This window comes from Nannobrachium achirus (assembly GCF_963921795.1).
Source record: "Nannobrachium achirus genome assembly, chromosome: 8".
Taxonomy (NCBI): domain Eukaryota; kingdom Metazoa; phylum Chordata; class Actinopteri; order Myctophiformes; family Myctophidae; genus Nannobrachium; species Nannobrachium achirus.
Window position 1 is genome coordinate 36,885,675 of NC_137817.1, and position 20,000 is coordinate 36,905,674.

Below are 20,000 nucleotides of genomic sequence, written 5' to 3' on the forward strand. Positions count from 1 at the left end.
AAAAAATAAGTTTTAGCTAACCTTGACTCAATCATTCATGTAAGTTTGGTTTGAATAACTAAATGCAAACAAAAGTGAAGTCTAAAAAGTCATTAACCCATTAAGACCTGAGACCGTTTCTAAAAATATTGTTTAAATGTTTTCTGAAAAACCTATGTTGCAATATCAGTGGTGCTCAAACCTTTTTATGTCAAGGACTGCCACAATTTTATGTATTTGCCCACTGACCCTGTCTCGAAAAATTTTGTTCCAGGGACCCCCAGAAGCAAAGATGTTAGTTAAAAAAAGAGAGAGAAGAAAAGGCATAAAATAATGGTTAAAGTGGTTACACATATATTTTTAAATAATAATAACTAGTAAGACGCCTCAGGGCGAAATGCGACCTCACCCTAAAGGGCGAGGTCGCACCAAATTCTTGGCCATCTGGCCAGTGATGTATATGGGACCAGTTACCCATATATGGAGATCAACGTACTATAGTACATCCCTTTTATGCCCATACATGGAGATCCCTGTCTGAACCAGCCACACAGATATGGGCCATCTGGCCAGTGATATGTATCGATGACATCAGGGATCTTCATATATGGGCATAAAAGGGATTCTGGGGAATAGCCTGATGTCGCCTGTGATATCACCTGTGATGTCACAGTGATGTGTAAAGGGAACCACAGTGTCAGGCGTGACCTTCAGAGATACACGGATACGTGGACAAGATGTGCCGGACATCACAGTCAGAGCGTGATGTCAGAGCGGCAAACCCATAGACCGTAAAAACGTGTACACGTCTACACGTCCAGACAGACGGACAAGCTGTGACGTTTCTCACCTGCGGTCGCAATTATAATCTTTTTTTTTTCCTCAAAATTTTATCCCACGATTTTGTAACCCATTTTCACCCAGTGCCAATGTAATCCTGGGCTCTGCTCTCCCTCTGCCGTGCCTGGGGAGACAACGGACTGACCTCATGCTTCCTTCTATGCATGAGGAGTCCACGTTGCTTCTTTTCACCTGACAGTGGGGATTTCCCTGGTTTGGACGTAGCGCATGGAAGGAACACATTATTCCAATCAGTTTCTTTCCCCTCCATCAGGCGCCCTGGTTGGCCAGGGGGAGGCCTTATTGAGACCAGGATTACTGCATGTTTTTGTGAGGGTATCAACCCTAGGAGACACGGTGAGAACATGCAAACTCCACACAGAAAGGCCCTATCGCCAACCCCACCTAGGGTGTGGGTGCTGATGACACGGAGGGAGGAACAGTGCCCACAGCATCCCCCGGCAGGAATCGAACCCAGGACCTTCTAGCTGTGAGGCGAAGCGTTAACCACTGCGCCACCGCGGCCCGCAATTATAATCTTTTAAATATTTCTGAACTCACCGCTTGTATGGGAATATTTTCTGATGGGGGTCTATGGTAAAATGCATATTAATTTGGGGGTCCTTGACACACACACAAAAAAGAACCCCATGAAGTACCAGTGCCAGAACCAGAACAGACTGAATAAAGTTAAAAGAATTTAGTGGCTCAGTCAAGGGTTATGTGTCAGGGCTGTGTGTGTGTGTGTGTGTGTGTGTGTGTGTGTGTGTGTGTGTGGGGTTGTGTGTGTGTGTGCGTGCATGCGTGCGTGTGTGTGTGAGCGTGCGCTTGTGCTCGAGCATGTGTGCGTGTGAATAAAGTCATTGTTGTAGTAAAGGGACAGCAAGGCCAGACAGCTGTAGACCTCAGTTTCGGATCAACACAGATTAGGATTACACTAAGGCACGCACACGCACACTCACGCACACATACTCGCACACGCACGCAAGCACGAACACACACACACACACACACACACACACACACACACACACACACACACACACACACACACACACACACACACACACACACACACACACACACACACACACACACACACACAGTATTTCTTCTGTCCTTTCAGTTACCACACATGTCAATCATTGTCATTGTCATGGAGACTAGGCTATTGGTAAAACAAACAGGATTTAACCTCAGAGGTCACACACACACGCACACATACACACACACGCACACACGGGCACACACACACAGACACACGTGCACACACGTGCACACACACGCACACACAGACACACACACACAAAACATTCCCTTTGTAGCTGAATGGGTGGAGAAAGGCACTAATGCTGCCAGTGTTAAGGGTTCTCGGGGAGAATAGTCGATAGCGAAGGGTGAAACACTGAGAAACATTGTGAGAGAGAAACAGATCTGAAACTGAAACAGAGGGAAATGAAGAGAACAGAAGAAAACCCCAGTGAGACCCCAGTGTATCCCCTGTAAAACCTCTCACACTCCATTATATCCCAAGTACACTCCAGTAGACCTTCCAGTACACTTCCCAGTAGAACCAGTACACCTCCAGTAAATCCCCCAGTTCACCCCATTATATCCCCAGACTAGTACACCCTCGGTCCAACCTGCCCACTTCCAGTTCAGCCCAGCACACTACAGTTATACTGTACCCCCAGTCAATGTTCCTTCTAATCCAGGGGTGGGCAACTTTGATGATGGCGAGGGCCATTATATTTCCACCTTCACGACAGAGGGCCACATTGCATATTGTTACGTCCTACTTTGTCATTCTAGTATCTCATACAAAAGAAGTAAAAATAGCCGATCTACAAGCTCAAAACGCATCGTGCTGCGATGCGTTTTGAGCTTGTAGATCGGCTATTTTTGCTTCTTTTGAATTGGAATCCTGAATTATCTTTTGTTATTTTTTAATTGGAATCCTGAAATGTGACATTTTTATTTAATTTCAAACACATTTAGTTATGTATGTTAACTTTATGAACCTAAATACAAATAACCTGGACATACATTTTAATACTACTATACTAGTCATTAAGCTACTAATATAGACAGACGGAATTAAAGCAGGTCATGGTTGGAATTGTAACAGCTGACATCAGTATTCAGGTATTAACCTACGGGCCGCATTAAGTGAAGGTGGGGGCCGCCAGTTGCCCATGTATGTTCTAATCATTCAACAGTGTGAGCAAACACCACCTGAGCACTGCTGAGAAACAGCTGTTTCCACCTTTACACCACATGCCCAACACCATAGGTAATGACACCAAAGTAAAATGGCCTATTCAAATAATCTAATTGCCAAAGTAATTGCAATTTCATTACTTTTAAAGTGGTAATACATTGTACTATACCTAGGTCTGTTAGTTTTTTATTTTCTATTTTTTTAATATTTTTTGCATATCCATTACATTATTAAAGGTATATTCAGTGATTGTATTTCATTCAAATAAAAATATAATTGGTACATTTTCCATTCATTCTCCTCAAATGTGTGCTGACCATATAAGGACTTCCACCATGGCCCGTGTTACGAGCATAGCTAGATTCGGTTTTCAGAGGTGGCCAGCCAGTCCTCGACCAATCAGGGTAGACTAGAGTATGGCCCTAGTTATGTTATGATGGTTAAAATAAACGTTTTGAGAACCACAGTCGCTCTGAATTAAGAACGTCTGCTAAATGCCTAGATTGTAAACTACTGAACTCATAAAATGCCACAGTCTCGTAGTAAATCAGTATCATACATATCCTGAAGCTGGAGACTTAGGCCTATCGATATCCAGTGATTGAGTCTAATGATCAAAACGAGAACATTATAATGGTGTAAAAAATCGATAAAAAACGAAACATTTCCACGCTGTAAGGCCAGTAAGGGACAAGATGACCCATTGACCCCCGGCCACTTTCATAATCACTGAATACACCTTTAATTGGTATCATGCGAACACATGTATAAATGAATGATAAACAAACCTGCTTTCACAGAGAGTAGGCAATGAAGGCAATTTTTGGGTCTAAATTGCAATTACATGCTTATTGAAATGCTGAGTGACAGAAACCATCAAGATCTTCATAGATAAGCTCCACAAACATTCCCACTTGTAGAAAGTAGAATTAGAATCAGAATCAACCTTCACCTGTCACATCACAGGATTGCAGGTGTAAAACAGTGGGTGAAATTGGTATTTGTGCAATCTCCATAATCTTTTGTTATTTCCATAAGAGAAAGGGAAGGAGAAGGGGGGGGGGGGGGGCAAAGGGGAAGATAAGGTAGTAGGTACATAATATAAAAACAGTACGTTGTACCGGGGATTAAGGTGCAGCATGTGTCGACCGCATACCGTAGTTCACACAAGGTAACCGTTACACTGGTATAATCCGTAGTCCACTTAAGTATTAAGCATTCAGTATTTACCACATTTTCGGTGGCTCCATGCACACACTGCGTGCACGTTGTGTGAGCGGTTTCCGTCCACGACCGTCGAAAGTCTTTACTTCCACGCAGAGAAGAAAAAATACAACCTTGATGATCCGTGTGTACGTTATGGTCCATAGAAAACAGGCCGTTTTGACCAAACACGCGATATGGGAAAAGAAGCAGAGATATATCCATGTTTCTGCAGCCAGGATAAATACAATTCAATGGGCGCCGGAAGTCACCGGATGTAGTATTCCGCAAGGCATCATGGAAACTGAGTTTTTTTCACATGTGTTAATTTGCCACTATAAAGGCTGTGACGCACTGAAAGCGTCATTGGTACGTCTCAAAAAATAAAAAGAGTTTTAGTTTCTGCGTAGCTCTAACTCATTTTGGATGGTCTGTGACACATGTCAATGCTCCAAAATAGAACAGTTGGGTACTTCATACTATGTAAGTTGGATGCTAAGTATTACAAAGGAAAATCTGGACTTTTTATGCAATTGCGCAACAGTGTGAGATTCCTTGTGTTCTTCTGTATTTACAGTAACACAGTCCCTTTAACATCTCACAGTCTTACTTTTTGTGCAATGTAAACAAAGGAATTGCCCATTTGCCCTTATCAAGGAAATAAATGAATTCAAATAATTAATTAAAAATCTGTTGTATGTTTTTTTTTGAGAATCTGTACAGTATCGCTAAACATAATAGAGCCATAACTGTATCTACAGTCTCTTCTTCTTACCTCCCTAACCTCCAGGACACCTTCCAGTACACTGCCAGTAAACCTCCCTGCAACACTCCCATTGTGACTGAACGTCCCAGCACACTCCCGCTATGGTTCACTATAGTCCCCCACTGAACGTCCTAGGACACTCCTACTATGGAACACTATAGCCCCTTTTCGACTGCAGTTTTAGCACCACACCACACCACACTACACCACACCACACCGCACCACATAAAAATATCTACATTTTCCATTACACAAAAGTACCCCTATCGGTAAGAAACAAATTGACCCTTTTAACTGTGATTATAATACAATATAAATTTGTATTACAACTATCCTAATTATAATACACTATCATGGATTATAACTGTGATTATAATACCCTATAAAGTATTAATTTATTACTATGATAATTATAATACACTTTAATAGATTATAATAGTGGTTATAACACAATATAATCTATTATCATGTATTACAACTATATTCTGGTGGTCTAAATGAAAAGTCAGTGAGTGATCAGTCATTATGAAGTGTTTGGCCCTGTTTGGCCTAGCTCAGACCTACTCTAGAGTGGATACTTTTTAGTACTCTGTTTAGTACCACTTTCACTCCACTCTACCCAGGTCCTTGTAGTGGAAAACCTGGCACAAGTGGGCGGTGTGGTGTGGAGTGGTGTGGAGTTGGGCCAGTGGAAAATGGGCTTATGGTCCCCATACTCCCCACTTAGGGGGGCAGCTAGCTGAATGGTTAGGGAGCCCGCCTGGGGAACCAGAGCCCCTGGTCGTCCCAGGTTCGATTCCAGGCCAGGCCAGCAGTGTCGATGTGTATCCCTGAGCAAGACTCTTAACCCCTAATTGCTCACACACTCCTTGTGGGCATGCAGTGAATCAGCTGGATAGGGCTGAAAATACTGAATTTCCCCCTTGGGAGGAAGTAGGTAACTGTTATTATTATTAACGTCCCAGCACACTCCCACACTATGGTCCACTATGGTCCCCACTGAACGTCACAGCACACTCCCACTATGGCACTTCCCACTGAGAGGCAGCGTGAACCATGTTAAGGAACTATGGGGAGAGAAGAGAACAGGACAGAAGACAGGAGGAGAGTTTGTTACAACATTAGCAGTGGGTGGAGATAGAGAGTGAGAGAAACATGAGAAAAGGAGAGACAGATATCTAGAACACACACGCACAAACACACACACACACACACACACACACACACTCATGCAGTCGCTCACACACGCGCACAGGCGCTTGCACGCACGCACGTACGCACACACACACACACACACACACACACACACACACACACACACACACACACGTACTTGCACAGATCTAGTGAAGAGTTAACAAGGATGGAGGATCTCTCCTAAACATTTAGTTTGGAACACGGCCCAGTCCTCCACACAGCACTGCTTCCAATTACCCCCCCCTCTCTCTCTCTCTCTCCATCTCTTTTTCCTCTCTCTCTCCCTCGATCCACCCTTCCTATCTCATTTCTCTCTCAATTCCTCTTCCCCCCTCTCTTTCTTTCGCTCTTTAGCTCTTCTCTCACTTTCAAACAACTTAAGAACTCTTGATACACACACAGGCACACACATGCACATGCACACTAAACACACACGTGTTTGCTCGTCTGTTCAGAGGAGGGGAGGGGGGGAAGACAGGAGGAAAGAAAGACAGAAAGAAAGGAAGCGTTTTGCATTGGGATTTTTTTCCCCCTTCCCTCCCTCTTCCTGCACAACTCGCCTTTCCTCGACGGGAGGAGAAAGAGAGAGAGGAGAGAGAGAGAGAGAGAGAGTGAGTGGAGGAGGTAGAGGAAGAGAAAGTGGAGACAAGAGGAGGAGGAGAGAGAGAGACGCGAGGTTTTAGAAGGAGAGAAGAGAAGCTTTGCAGCAGAAACAGACCCTGGAGCTGCTGAACACACGCACACACACACACACACGCATGCACACACACACGCATGCACACGCACACGCATGCACACGCAGATCAACATGCTCCAACCGGGACTCTTGTGTGTCTTGTTTGCCTTCCTCTCTGCGCTCCTGTCTCCCGCAGTGGACGGACAGACGGACAGGGGGGAGAGGAGAGGAGGCGCGGAGAGGATCCAGGTGGTGTTCACCCCCACCGTGTGCAAAGTGCGCTGCACGCAGGGCCGCTGCGTCAACTTCTGCGAGCGGGGGAACGTGACCACGCTGTACAGCAGCCACGCAGCGGGGGGCGCCGAGGACAGCCCCCACCAGGGACCCCCTGGCTTCAGAGTGTGTGAGTAGAGCTGTCATGTGTCATGCTTGCATGTGTGAGTGGAGGTGCCTGGATGTCACTGAGAATGGTCTAATGCAGTGGTTCTCAAACTTTGAACTTTGAAGGTTTCCCCTTAACTTTGACAGCTTACAAATGGAACCAAATGGACCCATTGGTTCCATTTGTACACTGTCAAAGTTACAGACTTGTAAGGGTTTATTTATACCCCCATTAACTCCCACCTTGTGCGTGCGTGCATGCGAGCGAGCGTGCGTGCTTGCATGTGTGAGTGAGGTGCCTGGATGTCACTGAGAATGGTCTAATCTAATGCAGTGGTTCTAAAACTTTTACATTTGAAGGTCTCCCCTTAACTTTGACAGTGTACAAATGGGTCCATTTGGTTCCATTTGTACGTTGTCAAAGTTACAGACTCGTATGGGTCAATTTAGACCCCCATAATGGAACCGAGAGAGTCCCTGAAATCCACTTTGAGAACCACTGGTCTAATGAGGCTATGTGCAATTGTGCATGCATCTCTGTGATGGATAGATAGATAGATGCCTTTATTATCCCACGAGTGGAAATCAGTCGCCCAGAGGCAGCACAGCAGCTACGGTTACAAGGTTACAGGTATGTATGAGAAAGAAAAAGTTAAATAAGAAAAGAAAAATTAGAAGCATCAAAAATAAGAAGCATCACCAATACAGAGCGTGTGTAAACCCTGTGTTTGTGACTATGACTTTATTTAAGTACCAGTATGTGGGAGAGACAGATGTTTCTGACTGTGAGCGGGTTGCAGGAGGTCAGTGTGAAGGTCAAAGGTCTGTGTGTTGATCCTTCGGATACTGTAGGTTGCTCATTTCACCTTGCATTTGCGTGCGTGTGTGAGAGAGAGATTCATTATGTCTCTCTAGGTATTCACACTGACTTGACACAGGCTTAGAGTGCACACATGCATGTACACACACACACGCACGCACGCACGCACGCACGCACACACACACACACACACACACACACACACACACACACAGCCTATACTATAGACGGCACTGCTGAAAGCAGATGTTGTTTCAATATGCAGACAGACAGACAGACAGACAGACAGACAGACAGACAGACAGATAGTGAGACAGACAAGTGGGAGACGGACAGATTGACAGAAGATAGAAAGACAGGTAGACAGAGAAGACAGAGAAGAAGACAGACAGATAAGGGAGACAGACAGATGGATAGAGGGAGGGAAGGTATAATAGTATAATGACAGATTGATGGTTGACAACAGACAGGCACGTTGGATTCCAACACTGAAGAATGTCTGACCAAACTCTGTGTGCGTGTGCGCGCGCGTGTGTGTGCGTGCGTGTGTGCGTGCGTGTGTGTATGTGTGTATGTGTGTGCGTGTGCGTGCGTGGCGTGTGTGAGTGTGTGTGCCCAAGCATGTTGTGGGGATATTGATCTTGCAGGCTTATACAACGACAAAAATGTATGTACACTGATGCCAGGTCGTTGTTGACTTGGCTTCCAACGTTTTCAGGCCGAGGACCCATTAGCTGAGAGACAGATGAAGGGACAACATGTAGAGGGGCTACATGTTGTATGAAACTGTGTTGCAGATTTTCATCGATTTCATAGGTAGATTCATAGACTTGTTTGACAGCACTGTCATCAGTCGATGTTGGATTCGTGTTAATGTGTTTTTTCAGAAATTTAATCACTTCAATTGTTGATGCTTTGTAAACCTGACCTATCACTCGGTACTTGGTCTGCTCTTTTTTTACCTCCACCCCCAACCTATTTGCCGACAATAGCCGATCTACAAGCTCTCAACGCCTCGTAGCGCGAGGTGTTGAGAGCTTGTAGATCTGCTATTTTAGGCCAAAGTTCTCCTCAGAATAGGGATGCGAGGGTTCAAGTTGTTAATCTAAAATAATTATCCTATCACTCAAAGATTTGGTGGCCCCCTGTAGTAACTCTGAGGACCCCCTAGGGGTCCCAGACCCCCTGTTGAAGACCCCTGCTATAGTGTGTATAGTTTCAATACAGATTATTGATTTTTTTGGTCATTCTATTGGTAGAATTACTATTTATATGCATTTCGTGTATTACCTTGTGTTGTCCTTGCTTATTGTAATTCTCTCTGGATTAAGAGCGTCTGCTACATGCTCACATCATAAATAGTAAATTGTATATGCACACACTATCTGTTGATGAGCCAGGTCAGTCGTTTACATTATACTCAACATTATAAAACTAGTGAAGAGACTCATCAAGAGAAGAGAAGAAAATTAAAAAGAGAGGAGAGACTGTCAGGACTGCTGAATAACATGACAACATTGTAAAACATGACTCATGCAGTAGGTCTGCTCTGATTACAACACACAAAGAGAATGTTTTATTGTCTAGGTTTTCTAAACTCTAAAAAATGTAAGAGAATGTCACTGTTAAAACATTACAAATTGCAAAGTGGGGAGTCCGGGTTCCACTTGGGTAAAGGTCCTGCCCACCAAGACAAGGGGTTTGAAGCTAAAACATAAAATAATGGTTAAAGCGGTTCAAGGTTTTTCGTCCGAATATCAGAGCGTATTTCGGAGAACAAAAAAAATCGACCTCACGTTCATCATGTTTGCACACACTGCCACCTGTTATTTCTTGTGTTATGTCCTTCCAAGAGTTGTAAAAGGCTTGCGCTGTTGCGCACCTTATGCAATGTGAGAGCTCAGCCATTATGCACGACTGGGTTTACTGGGGTGTTGTGGACAGCTAGTGACAGCTAGTGATAGTTTTGACAGAAAGATGTGATAAATTGACTGATCACAGGACAAATATGAACAATCATCTCTTCTGTATGTTTAATGTTTTTAGGCTGTATCCTGAATAGCCTATCTGCAGATTCAGCGCCCTATAGCGCGTCAGCGCGCACTTTACCGATTCATTCTGCGAAAACATTGCACACATTTTGCAGATTTCCGATTTCTAAAACGCAACGGAAAAACGCAGCAATGTGCAACCACCTTAAATTGGGATAAAGAAAGGCAGGCAGGGCAATCTCCGTCGCTGCACTAGCGTCTGGTACAGGTTAGTCAGAGAGGAGTATGGAACTGAGAGGAATAGTGTGTTCCATGCATTACGTCCCCCTGGTGAAACTCCTTTTACATTATACTAGTCCTGTGCCCGGGGGTGTGTGATGAGGGATTGAATGTAGGAGTCTCAGAAGTAAGGTTGGAGAATCCAGACTGGTGCCCTTTGGGCAGAATAGTCACCATCAATGTCCAGTTGTGCAATACCCGTTGTAGCCGCCTGTCTGGCTGGCACTCTTGTATGCCCTATGGTGTTCCATGTCCAGGCCAGTCTGTGATGTCATCTCCAAATTTGGGCACTGTAGTGATGTCAGTCAGTGATGTCAGTCAGTGATGTCAGTTGGGCTTTGTTGATGTCAGTTGGCACTATGTAGTATCAGTGATGTCAGCATGCAGACAGAGCAGACGTATGGCGGACAGACGTTCACTAAATTAATAGTTAGATATAAATTGATTATATTTAATCGAGACTAAATGTGATGAGACGTAACGTAGGAATGACAATGACAATGACAAGTTTGTATTTATGATTTTGACAGTGTTTAAGGAATGACAGTATTCATGGCGGATAGTGTTTTGATTGATAGTGTTGGCGATTGACACCGTTTGGCAGTATTTATGATTGACCGTTTAGGAATGGTGGTGTTTGTAGGAATACCTTTGATCAAACCAACTTATATGATTAAACGTGTTCCATGTGAAATCCTCTCTGCTCAGATAAGGCGTTACAGGAATCACTAAACTCCTCATTTGGTCAATTTAAAATCCCAAGTTGACTGATCTAGGTCAAGAAATAAAGGGGTTGAGTTACGATTAGAAAGATACCGCTAGCGAGCTACACAGCCATCATAGAGCTGTTGTTCATCTGTTGTTGAGTAGTTTGAACCCGTTTATACCTGCTTTCATGTCACTCTAGATTTTAACCACTTTAACCATTATTTTATGCTTTAACTATTAAAAAATAGCAGATATACAAGCTCACAGCGCGGCCCTCGGTGCTAAGCACATTTACTTTTACTCCACATTTATTTAAAAACTTTATTTACTAGTTACTTTGTAGATTTTGATTATTGTTATTACAAAATATACAGTAACCACTTAAACCCTACATTTTGGGCATTTGAAAATATCCGATCTACAAACTCACAATGCGTCTCAATGCGATGCATTTGTGAGCTTGTAGAGCTTCTATTTTAATCTTTGTACTTTTACTCAAGTAAAAATTGTATTCTGGACTTTTACTTGTAACAGAGTATTATCTACATTGCAATATTGATACTTATACTTAATGTAAGTCAAAAATAAGAGTACTCTTTACACAGTATTACAGTATTATGAAGTATTTACAAACAGAAACCTGACTGTCGAGGGGAAACATGTATACAGTATGTAATGTACCGGTACATGTTTGGCCATAATCACATTCATGCTTACTGCACGCATAATGTAAATGCTTCAACTGAGTTATTGCCATAACCTGATTGTTGGCAGTGAGTGGTGAGCTAAATGTTTGAAGCAGCTGTTCTCTCGTTGTTAGAACATGACATCACTGACGTTCAACTAATAGCTCTCTACTGTATGCTGATGTTTTGCTTGAAGCTTTGCTTGTTGGATTCAGAACAGCTGTGAGGCGAAATCCTGCTGTCAGTCGTAGGATCTGTAACGTAGGCGGTGATGTCATCAGAATTCACATCCCCTGAGATGTTATTGTATACTGCGATTATAATGATTATTGATTATAGTACCTCATGTACAGAATATGCAAGTGAGGACTGTTAGTGAAGCTTTCTCTGCAGAACTGTAGGACACTGTAAGGTGTAAGCCATGTGTTTTGGTAGAGGTGTGTGTTATGTTATGTTATGTTATGTTATGTTATGTTATGTTATTGCGACCGTAAGGTCGCAGTTTAGTATCAAAACCTCCACCGGCCGTCCGTCCGTCCGTCGGTCACACGTCACACCTTTGCCCTGCTCATATCTCCGCATCAGTATGACATCACACTGCTGACATCAGTATGACATCACACCGTACACAAATGACCCTTATATAAGACCGGCAAGAAACAGTCTAAAACAGTGGTTGCTATGGTAACCAGTTCGTTGCTAAGGTAAAAAACATGGTTGCTATGGTAAACAGTTGGTTGCTAGGGTAAACAGTTGGTTGCTAGGGTAAGAAAACATGGTTGCTATGGTAAACAATTGGTTGCTAGGGTAAACAGTTGGTTGCTAGGGTAAAAAAAACATGGTTGCTGTGGTAAACAGTTGGTTGCTAGGGTAAACAGTTGGTTGCTAAGGTAAAAAACATGGTTGCTATGGTAAACAGTTGGTTAGTAGGGTAAACAGTTGGTTGCTAGGGTAAAAAACCATGGTTGCTATGGTAAACAGTTGGTTGCTAAGGTAAAAAAACATGGTTGCTATGGTAAACAGTTGGTTGCTAGGGTAAACAGTTGGTTGCTAAGGTAAAAAAATGGTTGCTATGGTAAACAGTTGGTTGCTAGGGTAAAACCATGGTTGCTAAGGTGGTTGCTAACGTACACAAACAGACCAGCAACAACAGACTTATGAGCAGGGCAAAGGTGTGACAAGGCCCTGCAGAAAATGCATGACACGCTGCTGCGCCACACTCAGCACCCCTAAAAACCAGTACTTGGGATTTGTTGATGTAAATGTTCACATAGAGTGTAATAATTGGTAAAACAAACTTTTGGCCTATTTGTGGAGATAAGCGACCAACGGTCGCTTATCTCCCGATTAGGGAGTCTTACTGGTGTTATGTTATGTTATGTTATGTTATGTTATGTTATGTTATGTTATGTTATGTTATGTTATGTCATGTGTGTGTTTATGGTTTGCATGTGTGTTTTGTGGGCATGTACTGGTGTGTTGTGTGCAGGGCCTTAGCGCGTCTAATCGGCACTCTAGGTGAGCTCTCTCGAATGCGCCCCCCCCCCCACTCCCGCACGCGAAGCGCGTGCACGCGCACGATTTTTGCAGGTTTTGCCGTGAATTTATTCGGTTTTGGGCCGGTTTGGATGACTGTTCAATAATATGACATTTTCTCGGGTTTTGGCGTGATTTTTGGGTCAGGTTGGGTGGCTAATTTTATTTTATTTTTTTAATAAAATAAAAATAAAAAAACACTCCATTTCGGCGGGTGCCCCTTTGAGGTCGGCGCTTTAGGCGGCCGCCTATACCGCCTATAGCTAAAAACGGCCCTGGTTGTGTGTGTGTGTGTGTGTGTGTGTGTGTGTGTGTGTGTGTGTGTGTGTGTGTGTGTGTGTGTGTTTTGTGTGTCTTTGTAGTGCATGTTCTATGCAGTATGAATGTATTAAAAAATACAGTAATGTGCAGAAGTGCATGATGTCACCAGTAAACCATGTGATTATAATTCCAACCACATATTTCTTTGCAACTGGCCCTGAATAGGCAGGCAGGACTTTGCAAGCCTGACTTTCCAACTATCTGTCTGCCCATTTGGAAATAAAATATTCAAATATGATCTGTAGGAAGCACTACTAATAGAAACTGACAGACAGACAAACGGACAGTGAGGCACAGCTGGCACGTGACTTTTTACCACTAAGCATACCGTACCTAGGGTGACCATTATATTCATCCCCTAGACCCTTGAATCAATGTGGCTTGCAAGTGCGCGGCCATTCATGCACCCACACATTTATACCCACCATAGGTATATGCAACATACCGGTATAGGCAAAGAATGACTGAATGACAAACATCAGCCTCAGCTTGAATTCTGACACACAATGCATTTTTTAATGTTTTCTGATTGGTGAGGTGAGCATGTTTACATGAACATGATAAGCATCTATGCAACTGCTTAATACAACTATTATTATTGTAATTCTGGCGAAAACCGGGACAATTTTGTAGTGAATGTTGAAAACCTGGACATAATAGTGTTTATTGTCAAACCTCCAGACAGGGTCCCCCTATGGGATAACAGCGCCATCTGGCGGTGCAACAGAGTAAAACTCATAAGCTCCCGAACGTCAATTTCTAATTTGTCGGAAGGGCTGTCAATCACAACCGAGGGCACCGCCCCCGAGTGTATAAAACCCCCATGGGCTAACATGGCGTCCTCTTTCTGCACCTCTGCTACCGCAACAAGAGTGCTACGAACTCAGCCATTTATTCTAAAAAGTATAGCCTAAAGCGACGGCTAGGAAGTCGGCCACTGGCCTCTTTAGAATTTTTCCCATACGTCTTTACCTTCTGTTCTTCAATTCTCGGTGTTCTCACCGTTTTCCCTCTGTAACTCTCCCACTTCTTCTCTGAGCGTGTTATTGTGCGATAGCCTTGCTTAGCCTAGCCTAGCTTCAGCTATCACAACACGATGTCTGCTCAGCAACCTAGCGCTAGCCACCTGCTAGCTAAGGTTCCGAAGAAGTGTGGTCGTCCAGCTTGCAGAGGCCTCATCGCACGCGAGGACACCCACCGTTTCTGCATCGTCTGCATGGGGGTAGGGCACGCCTTGTCCGCCTTGTTCCCCCCGGCCCCGGCGATGGGCATCGACTGTGAGGACTGCGTCCAGTACAACGATGAAGCCCGACAGGCCCGTTACGAGATCGCAGCCTCCGGCTTCGGCCTAGCCCCCGCCGTCTCCGCTGGACCCCTCCCAGGTAACCCTCCTCGTGTGCCGGACAGCGCTGCACGCCACAGCGCTGCTCCCCGCCACGTGGTTGGGCCTCCAGCGGCCTCGCCCACTGCTAGCACCGGTAGCCCCGGAGCTAGCGGGCCTGTTGCTACTACCACCCCGCGGGAGGTGCCTCCAGCTACCCCCGCTGTTTCTCCGACTGGCTCGGCGGGCGCCGTGCCCAGGAAGAGAACCTGCAAGACCACCGGAGTGGTTCCAACGCCAGCTACCACTTCGGCGGCCGTCTACAAGGAATTCCACCCGCTCACCGTCGGTGACATTCCTTTGTCCTTCTCCGTCCCCCAGCTCCGCGCCATGCGGCCTCCTAGCCCCGTTTCCTGGCACGCCAGCGATGGAGACGAGCCTTCCCTGGGGGACTACGACATGTCTGAGGAGGACTCGGAGGGTGAGTACGAGGACGAGGACTCCTCCCAACTTCCCTCCGGACAGGGCGGAGACGCAGCCGGGGGGGGGCTCCTCACGCCGAGGTTCCCTCCTCCGCTGCGGCCTCCTCAGCCCCCACTGCCTCCCTCCCCCCTTCCACGCCAGTAGGGGGGAAAGGAGCAGCAGCACACGACCCGGACTCTCTCCCGCTGGACGAGCTCTCGGTCCTAGAGCGTGCTACCATCAGATGCGGCCTGGAGCTGCCGCTCGGCGACCCACCTCACGGCCCCCGGGCTAGAGTTCCCATCCTAGGCCAGGATGTGGAGCCCTCCCCCCCGCCACGCATGGTCAAGATCCCCATGGTTCCTGGTTTCGCAGAGGCCCTGCATTCCACCTGGACCACACACAAGGACCCCCCCAAGCTCCCTTTCCTCATCGACTGCCTCGATGCGGAGAGTATAGGGATCCCCTTGTGCCCCCCTATGGACAAGCTGCTCGCTCAGTCCCTGGTGGGGAACCTCAAGCCGGAGCACGAGCGGACTGGACCGGGCGGTCGCTGTCCCTTCAACCTGGCTGTAGGAAACAAGCCTCCGGGGTTTGCTATCGACCACGATGACAAGCAGTCCTCCAAGGTAAGGAACTCCTACAGGTCCTCTGCGCTGGCCGCCAGAGGACTCAACGTCACCCAGCTGCTGCTGTCGTCCACCAGGCGCCTCTTCAACGAGCTAGAAAGGGTCCCTGAAGACACGGCGGCTGAGATCGACAAGTCGCTCCGCATGTTGGTGGACCTCAACGTCCACGCCATCGAGTGGCTTGGACATGGCATGGACTACTGCATGCAAGCGGAACGTGCCAGGTGGCTCCACAAAGTCAAGCTCACTGGACCCTCGTGGGGGGAGACCGCGAAGGTCATGCAAGACCTCCCCGGACACCCTACAACACTGATGGGCGGCGGACTGGACCTCCTCCATCAAGAAGTGGAGGCCAAACGGATCACCTTGGAGCTCCTGGAGGCCACGACGGACCCCCAGGAGACCAAGACAGAGAGCAGGCAGGGACGCAAGAGCACCCACGGTCATGCTGACAGAGGGCGCTCTTCTTCTAAAAGGGGAAAGCCCCATCCCCCCAGAGCCCCTTCCTCCTCTGCGGGACCCTCCCGCAGCGAGGTGAGGGCTCCTGCCCGCTCCCAGTCGCGCCACCCTCCCAGGAATGGGAAACCGGCCGGCTCCCACAAGGCCCGTGGGAAGCCGACTCGGAAGTGACACTGGACATTGGCGGGGTCCCCCTGAATATTCAGGGGACCCCCCCTCTCAAACGCAGACGAGTGAACCATATTTCTTATGCCAAGAAAATAATGTTTATGCCTCCTCCTCTGTGTACACCAGTGCCTGTATTAAAGAGTGTGTTGATGAAACAATGCCTGTTTATTTCGACTCCTCCTGCATTAGTACAGACAACTCCATTTTGCATGAATACAGCCAGTATAGAGAAGTCCAGGCAGGAAATTCTCTCTACTCAGAAAGTACCGCTTTATCCAGTCATGCAGACAGGTCACAAGCGTATGTTTTCTCCTCCTTGCAAAATGTTCCCACACACGTTAATTCCTATTCACAGGGGTTTAGTTTCTCCTCTGTGCAATACCCCTCTGTCTCCACTGAGCGGCACTGCAATGCCGAGGTTAGTCCAAGACATGAGTTTGGTGTTAGCGTCAGGGAAGAAGCCAACACATATCAACAACCAGGGTCGGCCTCGTCTTCCCGTAAGGAAGCATATAAAGGCCTTAGAACAGGTGTTAAACGTAGATACAGCTCCCCAAGCCGGGGATTATGTTTCTTATGCTATAAACCTTGTCCCCCGGGATCCACGTTATGTGTCGCCTGTATTTTCAACAGGCAGGACTTTAGGGGAGTCACGCTTTTCCCGGCCGTGGCCCCGCGCTTGCCAGCCCGGTGGCCACCGGATACGGAAACGTGCTCCCCGGATACGGAACCTCTCGGTCCCGTTCTCCCTCCTCCTCTCGGCCCAGTAGTCCCGCTAATGCGGTACAACCCCAAGGCTTCTCCGTTGCTCAGCAACACGTTAGCACAGTGTGCCGAGCAATGGAAACGTTGCAATCCGAATCAGTGGGTGTTTCGGACAGTGACACGGGGCTACAGACTACAGTTCGCGGAGATACCCTCCCTCTCCAGCAAGGTTATTTACACTCGAGCCCGTTGCTTGAAAGCAGACGCCATACCAATCTGGTGTTATCACACCTGAAGGCCTTGGGTTTCAACGTCAATTTTGGCAGAAGTATGTTGTCACCCTCTCAGCAGATTTCCTTTATAGGGATAGCGCTGAATTCGGCCACGATGTCTGCCCGCCTCTCGCCAGAGAGGGTGGACAGGTTTCAGGCTTGTCTTCGCTCCTTCCACCTGAACCAGGTGGTCAGATACAAGGAGTGTATGAAGTTAGCAGGGCTGATGGCTTCAGCGGTGCAACTTCTGCGTCTGGGCAGGTTTCATATGAGACCTTTCCAGCGGTGGACACTGGCGCTCAGAATTCCTTCCCGGCAGGGATACAGGAAGGTGACGGTCAGCCAGGTCTGCGTGGACGCTCTGATCCCATGGAGGGACCAGGCGTTACTGACGAGTGGGGTCTCCATGGGCGAAGTGGTGTCACGCAAGGTGATCACCACGGACGCCAGCCGCTCGGGGTGGTGCGCCACCCACGAGGGGCGCTCAGCCAGGGGCCTTTGGACCCAGGCCATGTTGGAGTACCACATCAACTATCTGGAGTTAATGGCGATCTACTTGGCGCTCAAGCATTTCGAACCATTTCTCCGGGGTTGCCATGTCCTGGTCAGGACGGACAACACGGCGGCCCTGTATTATCTCAACAAACAGGGCGGCCTCTCCTCGCGTACGCTGGATCAGCTAGCGCGCGAGATGACCCTCTGGTGCGGGCCTTGGCTGAGGTCCATCAGAGCCTCCCATGTCCCAGGCCTTCAGAACGGTGGCGCCGACCTGTTGTCCAGGGGGGAGCCTCGCTACGAGGATTGGTCTCTCCACCCGGCGGTGGTGAGGCAGATCTTCTCCAGGTTCGGTCAACCTCGAGTCGACCTCTTTGCCTCCCAGGAGAACGCGAAGTGCCCCCTTTACTTCTCAGTGAGGGGGCCTTCTTCTCTGGGGACGGATGCGTTCGCTTACGAGTGGCCGGAGGGCCTTCTCTACGCGTTCCCGCCCTTGGAGCTGATCCTCCCCACGTTAGAGAGGATCAGGTGCTCCAACCTGGAGGTTCTTCTCGTGACGCCATCCAGGGGAGTGTGGAGGTCTCTGATCACCCCACTCCTCTCTCGGTCCCCCTGGCAGCTCCCCTTGCACAGGGATTTGCTGCGCCAGGCAGGGGACGAGATCTTCCATCCAGACCCGCGGGTCCTAGACCTGTGGGTTTGGCCCGTGAGAGGGAGAACCTGCTAGCAGCAGGCTTCTCACCAGCGGTTGTAGCCACTATTCAGAGTGCTAGAGCCCCCTCCACTAGGGCAGTGTATGATGGAAAATGGAATGCCTTCTTGGACTGGTGTGAGCTTCAGGAGCCGCCTGTGGTGGCTCATTTGGCTCCGGCCCAGAGGGTTTTGGATTTCTTGCAAAACCGCCTTGACCTGGGTCTGGCGTTTTCTACACTGAGGGGGTATTTAGCGGCTATTGAGGCCTGTCACCTGGGGCTGGCAGGTAAAAGCCTTGCTAAAATCCCTGAGGTGGTCCAGTTCATGCATGGTGTCGACCATTTGAGACCTGTGACTAGAGCTTTGTTCCCTGCTTGGGATCTACAGGTGGTTCTTGAGGGCCTATGTAGGGCTCCTTTTGAACCGATTGAGGGGACCTCTTTGAAGCATTTATGTTTCAAGACGGCTCTTTTGCTGGCCTTGTCTACGGCCAAGCGAGTGAGCGACCTTCATGCGCTCTCTGTGAGCCCTGATTGTATGAGGTTTCTCAATAATGACTCCAAGGTTCTTCTTAAACCTCATTTGGGTTTTGTTCCGAAGAACCGGGCGGTTCCGAAGGAACCTGTTGTTCTGACGGCTTTTCATCCTCCTCCGTTTGCCTCGGAGGAGGATAGACGTCTTCATTGTCTTTGTCCTGTTAGGGCCTTGAAGGCCTACTGTGACAGGACGGTGGACAGCAGGTCTACTTCTCAGCTTTTCGTTGTCATGAATGCCCGTAGGCGAAAAGCGGTGTCAAAATCCACCTTGTCAGGTTGGATTGTGGATGCTATTAGGTTGGCTTACGCCCGTGCTGGGTCCGAAATGCCGGAAGCATTTGGGGCTCATAGCACTAGGGGTGTGTCGACTTCTTGGGCCTTGTCCAAAGGGGTCTCGATTGATGAGATTTGTGCAGCGGCGAATTGGTCTTCGCCGTCTACCTTTGCGACCTACTATCACTTGGACGTTGCGCCCTCTGCATTGGCGCATTCGGTTCTGGGTGCTGCTGCCCTGTCTACTGTGTAGTGGGGCGGCTCTCTCTCCCCTTCCTGGGACAGTATGCCACTGTTCATAGGAGACCTGGGGGGACCCTGAGTTTTTCCCTTATATTACTGTAGTTTTATAAGGCAGGCCCGTGTCTGCTCTTAGTGCATAA

The 20,000-nt window shown here is 47.5% G+C and overlaps 1 protein-coding gene across 4 annotated transcripts in view; it reads left to right on the plus strand.

Annotated features, from left to right (window-relative positions):
* Nucleotides 1-6,852: 6,852 nt before the first annotated feature.
* Nucleotides 6,853-20,000, plus strand: part of ltbp4 (latent transforming growth factor beta binding protein 4) — a 70,019-nt gene continuing 56,871 nt past the window's right edge. For all 4 annotated transcript variants that reach the window (XM_080732281.1, XM_080732282.1, XM_080732283.1 and 1 more), the window contains exon 1: nt 6,853-7,285. In XM_080732281.1, coding sequence (XP_080588407.1) covers nt 6,997-7,285 — 289 coding nt within the window. In that variant the 5' untranslated portion in view covers nt 6,853-6,996. The remainder of the gene's footprint in view (nt 7,286-20,000) is intronic.